Source organism: Athene cunicularia, assembly GCF_003259725.1.
Source record: "Athene cunicularia isolate RWA chromosome 2 unlocalized genomic scaffold, athCun1 chr2_part2, whole genome shotgun sequence".
In the NCBI taxonomy this organism is placed as follows: domain Eukaryota; kingdom Metazoa; phylum Chordata; class Aves; order Strigiformes; family Strigidae; genus Athene; species Athene cunicularia.
Genome location: NW_020799096.1, coordinates 3,213,577 through 3,223,167, shown reverse-complemented (window position 1 = coordinate 3,223,167; position 9,591 = coordinate 3,213,577). Strand labels below are relative to the sequence as shown.

The following is a 9,591-nucleotide window of genomic DNA, read 5'->3' as shown; positions in this document are numbered from 1 at the left end:
ACAGCTTGCCTGCTGAGGGACATCACAGGTGTCAGGAACAGCCCCAATGGTGTCACAGCCGTGGTCCTGGGGGGCCTTGCTCTGCCCCCACCCCCAGCCCGTGGGCCCTGGCTAGTGATTCAGTCTGTGGGGAGCACAAGAGGCTGGAGAGGCATAGCTGGGAGAGTGGACCCCGAGGGACCGCAGGGACATCCTGGGCCCCAGCACTGGGTGCTCAGCACCATAAAGCTGGGGGGGATGGGGGGCAGGGGGCTGCTGGGCATCGTTTGGTTGCCAGTGAGCAGTTAATTATTCTCATTTGCATCACTTGTCCTTCTTGGGGTTTGTTTTTCTCTTGGGGTTTATTTTCCTCTCTGTTGTTTGGGGTTTTTTTTCTTTCTCTTTTCCTTACAATTCTATTTTTTTTAATTATTATTTATTGTTCATTATTAAACTGGTTTTATCTCAACCCACGAGTTTCCTTCTCACTTTTACCACCAGGGAAAATGGCGAGGGCGCAGCCAGTTGCTGCTGGGGTGAAACCATGACAGACCCTGCCGACGAGCAAAGCCCTGTCCCTACCCCAGGCCTTACAGCTGGGCACCGCATCCCCCTCAGCCCTCGGGCACTGCACGGTGCTGGTGGCGCGACCAGCGATGCCAGACAGGCTCTGGCTCCACTTCAGCATCTCTGTTGGTGCTGGAGAAGGTGCCGTGGCAGAGGCTTTGCCGGGGAAGAGCCCTTCAGCCAACCGAGCGCTGCTGGGGATCCCTGCTTGGATCTTTGCTCCCCAAGATGCTGACCCACACTGGAACTGCTTGCTGCCCTGTGCCAGCCCAGAAGAATCAGCCACAGCTTGGCCTCAGCAGGGGGATGCAGGGGACCTGCATGTGCCCCTGAGACCATCCTGGGCAGCTCCAACACCCCCAGAGGCCTTAAACACCTGGGTGAGGGCAGTAGGATGGTGCGGAGGCTCCCAGGTGACAGCGGTGGCAGCTCCCCAGTGACAGCAATGCTGTCATGGTTTAAGCCTGGTCAGCAGCCCAACACCACACAGCCTTCTCCTCCTGCCCAGGGGCTGGAAAAAAGAATTGAAGAGGTAAAGGGAGATGTAGGTTGAGATAAAAACAGTTTAATAATTGAAATAAAATAAAACAATCATAGAAAGTACAAACAAGTGATGCACAGTGCAACTGCTCACCACCCACTGACTGACACACAGCCTGTTCCCAGCTAGTGATCCTGGAAAGAAACAAGTTCTCAAACCCAAAATCCTGGAAGCAATCCTGGAAAACCCCCTTCCTGGACAGCCCTCATCCACACACCCAGCATGATGTTACATCATCTGGAATATTCAGCAGCCAGTTTGGACCCGGTTCTCTGGCTCTGTTCCCTCCCAGCTCCTTGTGCACCTGCACATGGGCAGGAGACAGGGAGTTGGAGAATCCTTGATTTCTCAGCGGCAACTGAAAACATCGGTGTTCTCAAGATTCTTCTCATACCAAATCCCTCACTGAAGCCAAAACACAGCACTGTTGGAGCTACCAAGAAGGAAAATTACCTCTATTCCAGCCAAAACCAGGAGAGATGCCAGCGCTCTGCTGACAGTGACAGCAGCTCCCAGTGCTCGCCCCCTGCCCACACCCACTCCCAACAAGGTCTGTGGTCATGGGCAGGTGGGTGCTGGGTGCTGGGCAAGGTGGAGGCAGCAGAACCCCCCCAGTAAGGTGGGATGAGGGATCCCACAGCTCCCACGTGAGCAGGAAGAAGCAGCAAAATGTACTAGAAAACGGGGTTCCCGTGTATTTGCACTTTTTATTAGTTTCTAGGTTAGAAAAGGACGGAGTGGAACTATAAACACACGTGGGCCTCACCTGCTGCATTTCAATGGCTTGTTGGGGGGATTCTCACATATCATCCAAGCCATCACCGGCCCCCAGCAGCAGTAATGGTCCCCCGTGGCAGCATTCACCACCCCCCAGGGCTCTGCACTGTCAGGAAGGGGTTAACCCTCCCACCACGCTACAGTGAGTGTCATTACCCCCATTTTACAGATGGGAAAACTGAGGCGAGGAAGCAATGAGTGTTACAGCTGGGGAAACCCTGGTGCCCCCCAAAACACCCCCCCTGCAGAAACAGCGGCTGAGGGAACAACCTGATCTGCCCCAGGCCCTGCAGACGCCCCTTTGCCCACCCCAAAAAATACTTGTTTTTCACCAAAGCCCCTTTCTGAGGCGAGTTCCGGGTGAGGAGGCGTTTGACACCCCACAGGGGGATCACTGTGCCCGAGAGGGGTCAAGGAAGGTCCCTTCCAACCAGCCTGTGTCCAGGACGCCAACAGAGTGACTGAGGGGCCAGGAATTCCCAGAAGAATGAAATGGAGCTTTGGGAGCTGTGCTAGGACCAGGGGGAGGATGCAAAAAAGTTTTTTTCCAGCTGTTTGCCAGCTTTGGTGGTGTCACCAGGAGCAGTGCCAGCACCGAGGGATGCACCGGACGGGGGAATCAACGCTGAGGAGGCATCAGGCACTGGGGGTGGAAGGATCCCAAAAACACAACTCAGTAAAACTGTGATGGGGACTGTGGGAAAAAAAGGGGGTGCTGAGCCAGCTCTGAGCTGGGGTCAGCCATACAGCATGGCCCAGGGGCTGCACCAAGCCTCTGGGTCTCCCCCTACTCAGGTGTGTCTGTGTGGGATAAGGACAAGGAAAAAAGGACGACTCAGGTTCGACATTGCCCCTTTCCAGCGAGCGGCTGAACCAGGTTCCTCTGCATGAGACAAGGGGGGTTCTGCTATGGGGGTCGGGGAGCGGAGTGGACAGGAGCAGAAAACCCAGGGAGGGTCACGGTGACCTCCGTCATCACATCTTCCCCCTGCAAATCACTTTTGCCAGGTTTCTGAAACAGCAAATGAGACCAGCAACTCGGGTGGGGGATGAAAAAGCGCCCCGTGACCCGGGGGTGGGAACGGTGCCGGCACGAGGCCAGAGCACTGGCCCCTCCAACACCGCTGAAAGCTGGCACCATCCCCAGGGGAGCCCGAAAAGCTCCAGCCCCCATCAGCTGACAGCCCCGCAGTGGCTCTGAGGCTTTGGCCATGGTCTCATTCCTCCTGTCGCTGCTGTGGCCCACCAGTAATACCCCAGGCAGGGCTGTGCTGTGGGCAGGACACTGGGCAGGACACCAAGCTGTGCCTGCTGCCACCAGCCCTCCTACTTGTACTTAGAGAAGGCTTCCAGTGGTACCGGGAGCTGGGTGCAGGAGAGGAGGAGCGGGTGCGCAGGGAGGAAGGGGTTGAAGGACTCTCCCTCCCGGCAGCAGGAGAGAATCCTCTCCTCTGTGTGCAGGCCCTGGTGCACCGTCAGCTCCTTCTTGTGCCTGAAGACCTTGCCACACTCAGTGCAGGGGTAGACCCGCTCCACTGTGTGTGTGAGGTGGTGGGTCCGGAGGTTGCCCTTGTACTTGAAACTCTTCCCGCACTCCAGGCAGGTGAAGGGCCGCTCGCCGGTGTGGATGCGCTTGTGTTTCATCAGCGTGGTCTTCAGGTTGAAGGTCTTGCCGCACTCGGGGCAGACGAAGGGCCGCTCGCCGGTGTGGATGCGCTGGTGGGTGATGAGGGTGCCCTTGCGGTTGAAGCTCTTGCCACACTCGGTGCAGGTGAAGGGCTTCTCACCGGTGTGGATGCGCTGGTGCTTGATCAGCTCGCCGTTGTGGCTGAAGCACTTGCCGCAGTCGGCGCAGGCGAAGGGCCGCTCGCCGGTGTGGATGCGCTGGTGCCGCGTCAGGTCGCCGTTGCGGCTGAAGCTCTTGCCGCACTCGGAGCAGCCGAAGGGCCGGTCGCCAATGTGGATCTTCTGGTGGAGGATGAAGGTCTTCTTGGCACAGAAGCCCTTGCCGCACTCGGCACAGATGAAGGGGCGCTCGCCACGGTGGATCTTCTGGTGGGTGATGAAGTTGGCCTTGCGGTTGAAGCTCTTGCCGCACTCTGAGCAGGAGAAGGGCTTCTCGCCGGTGTGGATGCGCTGATGCAGGATGAAGGTCTGCTTGGAGCAGAAGCTCTTGCCACAGACGGTGCACTCGAACGGCTTCTCGCCAGTGTGGATGCGCTGGTGCCGCATCAGGTCGCCCTTTTGGCTGAAGCTCTTGCCACAGACAGTGCAGGCGAAAGGCTTCTCCCCAGTGTGCACCCGCAGGTGGGTGATGAGGTTTCCCCGGTGCTGGAAGCTCTTCCCGCACTCGCTGCATGCGAAGGGACGCTCAGTGCCGTGGCTGCGGGGACGCCGTGCCAGCCCAGCCCCGGGACCCACGGTGCTGCCCACCCCGCAGGCAGAAGTGGGGTTCTGCCCAGCGCTGCCCACTGGCACTGCCAGAGCTGTGCCCTTCTCCTGGCAGAGCCCCCCGGGCATTGCTGGGCTGCGCTGGAGCTCGGCCACAGTGCCCTGTGCCTGCCGCACTGTCCACTGGCTGATGCAGGGCCGAGGTCCCAAGGACAGCCCCGAGGCAGCCCCCAGGCTTTTCTCCTCCAGTTTCACCTCCTCCAGCTCCTCCTTGGGACACTCCTCACCATCGCCATCTGCCAAGAGAGGGGGAGTCCCGCTGTTACCTGCCAGGAGACCCCTCAAGCTGCATTCACCCCCCTGCACTGGTGGGTCCCTCCTTGAGGCTTTCCACCAGGAACGTGGTTGGGAGGAGGAGAGGGAGTATGGGGGCCACAGGAATGTTGTCAGGTGGAGCCCCAGGGACAGTCACTCCTCTGAGCACCAAAAACTGGTGGCAAGGCTGCCCCAGGCTCACCAGGCAGCCCTGGCTTTGCTCCAGAGGCTGGGAGGCTCCAGTAGGACCCACAAGGCAGCAGTGGGACCCATACAGCCACCTCCACCTGCCCATCACCTCCCCACAGGCAGTTCATGGCAGAGTTACAGCCGGGACTGGCAGGAAGAGCACGGACATGGCAAACCACATGTGAGCCGGGCTGGTGGTGGGGACACACCACACCCTGAGAAACACTGAAGAGCCAAATAAAGCTGCAAAAAGGGGAAACCCCATCCTGCAGCCACAATTGGCATCACTTATCACCAGCGCCATGACTACCAGCCCCCGGCTTTTGCAGTGGCCCAGCTCAGCACCACACCTGCCTCGGTGTGCTGCCCACCAGCGGCTCAGCATCTTCGGTGGCAAACACCAGAAGGTCCATGCCAAGGGTTTGGGCTTCCTCCTCCTCCTCCCACCATAAGGAGGGAATGGTGCCTAGCGAGCCCAGACACTTGTCTCCATGCCTCGTCCTGGTGCTCACCTGTGCTGCCGCAGTGGCCGGGACCCCCTGGGTGACCCAGCCCCGGGGCACACCCAATGAACGGCTCCTCCTCCGGCTCCACCTTCACGATGAGCTCAGGCTTGGCATCACCTGCAGGCAGAGCACAGTGCTGCCTCACTGTCCCCAGGGTAGCATGGGACAGTGTCACCATCCCCCCGGCCCCCCAGCTCCCTGCCCCACTTACAGGCAGTTGGGTGGGGGGGCACATCTCCATCCCCGGAGCCAGCGTGGTAACCACCGTACGCCTCATCCTCCGGCTCGCTCTTAATCACAATCTCCTCTTTGATGCCTGGGGGAGGAAAGGCACAGCCCATGTGTCCGGCTTGGGGACAGACCGAGTGCTCAGGGATGTCCCTACGCTCTGCCTGTGCCGGCACCGGCTCTGGCTCCAGCTCACCATGCTTTAATCCTAGGAGCTCACTGCGACCACTGGGCATCTCCCAGTGCCAGGACACCGAATCCCTCAGGAAAGAGTCACAGAACCGCAGATATCCGAAACACCCAGAGATATTAAATATTTGTTACGGAATAAAAAGAATCACTCTTTCTCCTCCAGGAGGGAATTCCCAGTTACCAAATGGCACTGGGCACATGCTGTTCCAGAAAAGCTCCCCGGCACAATGGACTTTCCCATGTCCCTGCAAGGACATCACCTGGAACAGTCAATATGGGATGTCACCCAGAACAGTCATTATGGGACAGGGGACTGGATGCCAGGGGGCTGTAGGTCTCACTGAGCTCCCAGCCCTCCCCTAGCCATGCACTCTGCGGTCGCTCACCGGTGCTGGGGACACTGGGGACAGTGGCACCCAGGCCCTGGGAGTACAGGGTGTAGGACTCATCCTCCGGTTCAGTTTTCACCACAGTCTCACACTTCACGCCAGCCCAGCCCTTTCCTGAGGAAGACAAAGCTGCTCTTGTATTCCCGGACAGCACTGGCAGCCCAGCACCACACCAGCTCCACGCTCCCTCTGCAGCCCCATGCCCAGCTCAGGGGCACAGACCCTCCCTCGTGGGCAGGGGGAACTCCATGGGATGTGGCAGCTCAGCCCTGGGTGGTCCAGACCCTGGGGGGGGCTGCAAAGTCCCCACAGTGCCAGGGCAGTCACGTCCCCGCGGGAGCTTTCAGCAGCCTCACCTGTGCCACAGGTTTTGGGCACCCCCTGGAACCTCACGTCCTGAGGATCCCCCCCAAACAGCTTCTCCTCTTGCTCCATTGTCAGGGGGACCACAGCTCCCTCCAGAAGAACCTGCCTGAGGGACAGAAAGTTTCCTTCCAGCCTCCCCTGTGACAGACACAGGGATGCTCCGAAGGACACCAATCTCCCTGCTCCCCACTCTGGCACACCCGGGCTGTGTCGATTCTCCCCACTCCATCCCTCCTCCAGACCCCCATCACCCCATATCTGTCCCTGGGAAGCTGCCAGAAGCAGCAGGGCCGAGGACAGCACGGGGGCTACTCAATGCAGGTCGGCAGAGGACGGGGGCCAGGGCACCCCGTTGTCGCCCAAATCACCACCCCCCACCACTCCTTCCAGCCCAGCAGCTGCGGTGGCAGAGGTGCAGGGGCAGAGTGGAGAAGAATCTCAGAGGAACAGCGGTTCAGAGCAAAAACGGGGCAGAAGAGGGCTGCCCATCCCTGGGGGATCCTCTGCCCCCCACCCCCCGGGAGCCTTCACCCATCTTGTGCTCCCCCAACAACACCCCATGGACCCCCCACAGTGGCTTCTTCCCCACGAGCAGTTCGGGGGCTTGGGCCACCTGGCAGGAGTGCAGGCAAGCGGGCAGGCAGGGAGTCATGCTGGGGGCTTGGCACTCCCAGCCCCACTTTGACGCAGGCTTCACCAGAGAGGCTTGTGGCTGCCAGGAGCAGCCCTGGATGAGTTCGGGAGAGGGACGCTGGCTGCCCTCCGCCTCCTCCTGCCCTGGCTGCCCTGCCCGATCTAAGGGCTCCCTGCTCGAGCTGGGGGATTCCGTCAAGGGACCCTTGCCAGTGCCCAGGGCCAGAGGGGACGCAGACGAGTGTCTGGGGTTGGCATGCACACACCCACGGCATCCCATACGCACGACATCCCGCACCCAGGACATCCCGCAACCACAGCATCCTGCACCCACGGCATCCCACACCCATGACATTCCACACCCACAGCATCCCACACCCACAGCATCTCCATGCCCACAGCATCCCACACCCACCACATCCCGCACCCATGGTATCCCTCAGCCACGGCATCACGCACTCATGCCATCCCACACCCACAGCATCCCCAACCCACGGCATCCCACACCCACAACATCCCACACCCACAGCATCCCAAACCCACAGCATCCCGCACCCACAGCATCCCGCACCCACAGCATCCCGCACCCACAGCATCCCGCACCCACACAGCATCCCGCACCCACGGTATCCCACACCCGCAGCATCCCACACTCGCAGCATCCCACACCCACAGCATCCCACACCCACAGCATCCCACACCCACGGCATTCCCACACCCACGGCATTCCCACACCCACGGCATTCCTGCACCCATGGCAACCCACACCCACAGCATCCCGCACCCACAGTATCCCATACCCATGGCATCTCCATACCCACAGCGTCCCACACCCATGACATTCCACACCCATGACATTCCACACCCACAGCATCCCACACCCAAAGCATCTCCATGCCCACAGCATCCCACACCCACAGCATCCCACACGCGCAGCATCCCACACGCGCAGCATCCCGCACCCGCAGCATCCCGCACCCACGGCATTCCCGCACCCATGGCATCCCACACCCACGGCATCCCACCCCCATGACATTCCACACCCACAGCATCCCATGCCCACAGCATCTCCATGCCCATGGCATCCCGCACCCACAGCATCCCACACCCACGGCATCCCATACCCACGACATCCCGCACCCAGGACATCCCGCACCCATGGCATTCCTGCACCCACAGCATCACGCACCCATGGCATCCCACACCCACAGCATCCCACACCCACGGCATCCCATACCCACAACATCCCACACCCACAGCATCCCATACCTACGGCATCCCACACCCACAGCATCCCATACCCACGACATCCCGCACCCACAGCATCCCGCACCCACAGCATCCCGCACCCACAGCATCCTGCACCCACAGCATCCTGCACCCACAGCATCCCGCACCAACAGCATCCCACACCCGCAGCATCCCACACCCATGGCATTCCCACACCCACGGCATCCCACACCCACGGCATCCCACACCCACAGCATCCCACACCCATGGCATCAGCATCTTACACCCATGACATCCCACACCCATGACATCCCACACCCACAGCATCCCACACCCACAGCATCCCACACCCACAGCATTCCACCCCCACAATATCCCATACCCATGACATCTCCATACCCACAGCATCCTCAACCCACGGCAACCCACACCCACAGCATCTCCATACGCACAGCATCTTGCACCCACAGCATCACTCACCCACGGCATCCCACACACACGGCATCCCACACCCATGCCATCCCACACCTACAGCATACCCAACCCACAGCATCCCGCACCCTCGGCATCCCGCACCCACGGCATCCCGCACCCTCGGCATCTCCATGCCCACAGCATCCTCCACCCACAACATCCCGCACCCACGGCATCGCCCCTTCTCATCTGACCCCCCTCACCCGGTCTGGGACCCCCGGGGTGCCAAGGGGAGCAGAGGCGGGGGTCACCACCGGCTCCCTGTCTCCAGTTTCCTGCAGCCTTTCCAAAGCCACAGCAGAAGTTCCTGGGTTCTGAGGCTGCAGCAGAGCCGCCACCGGGGCTCGGCTCAGGGTGCAGCCAGTACCGTGAGGCTGCCCCGGCCCCCCACACCCAAACAGCTCATTAAATAAATCGGTTTTCACCAAAACCAGCCCCGCACTTGCAAACGTCATTCTGGTTTATTAGGGTTAATTTTCTGGGTCTCCTGGTGGACACCTCAGAACCAGGCGAACGTCCCTGGCTCTGTGGCCCCCACTCCCACCCACCAGCATCCTGGTAAGAGACCCCTTGGGGGGCTGAGGGGGGGCCGGGGGCGTGCTAGAGCCCCGGACCCTGCCGGGGTGCTCTGGGTGACACCTTCCTTTCCCCGGGACACGGGGCTGGGAGGGGCGGCCCCGGCCCTTGCCCTGATGGAGGATCCCTCTCCTCCGGGGTGCCGGCACGCCCCGCCCTCCCGTGCCGCCCCCTGCCCAGCATCCCCCTCCCCAGATCCATCCCAGCTGCTGGCATTGCTGGAGCTGGGGCTATTTTT

General features: G+C 60.7%; 1 protein-coding gene across 1 annotated transcript in view; it reads right to left on the bottom strand.

The window, feature by feature from the left end:
• LOC113477503 overlaps nt 1-9,591 on the bottom strand; it is a 36,673-nt gene that overhangs the window by 3,295 nt on the left and 23,787 nt on the right. Inside the window, exons 11-15 of the mRNA XM_026843815.1 lie at nt 6,072-6,188; nt 5,477-5,581; nt 5,272-5,382; nt 3,868-4,551; nt 3,453-3,615 (exon numbers count right to left, since the gene is read on the bottom strand). Of these exons, the coding sequence (XP_026699616.1) occupies nt 3,453-3,615; nt 3,868-4,551; nt 5,272-5,382; nt 5,477-5,581; nt 6,072-6,188 (1,180 nt within the window). The remainder of the gene's footprint in view (nt 1-3,452; nt 3,616-3,867; nt 4,552-5,271; nt 5,383-5,476; nt 5,582-6,071; nt 6,189-9,591) is intronic.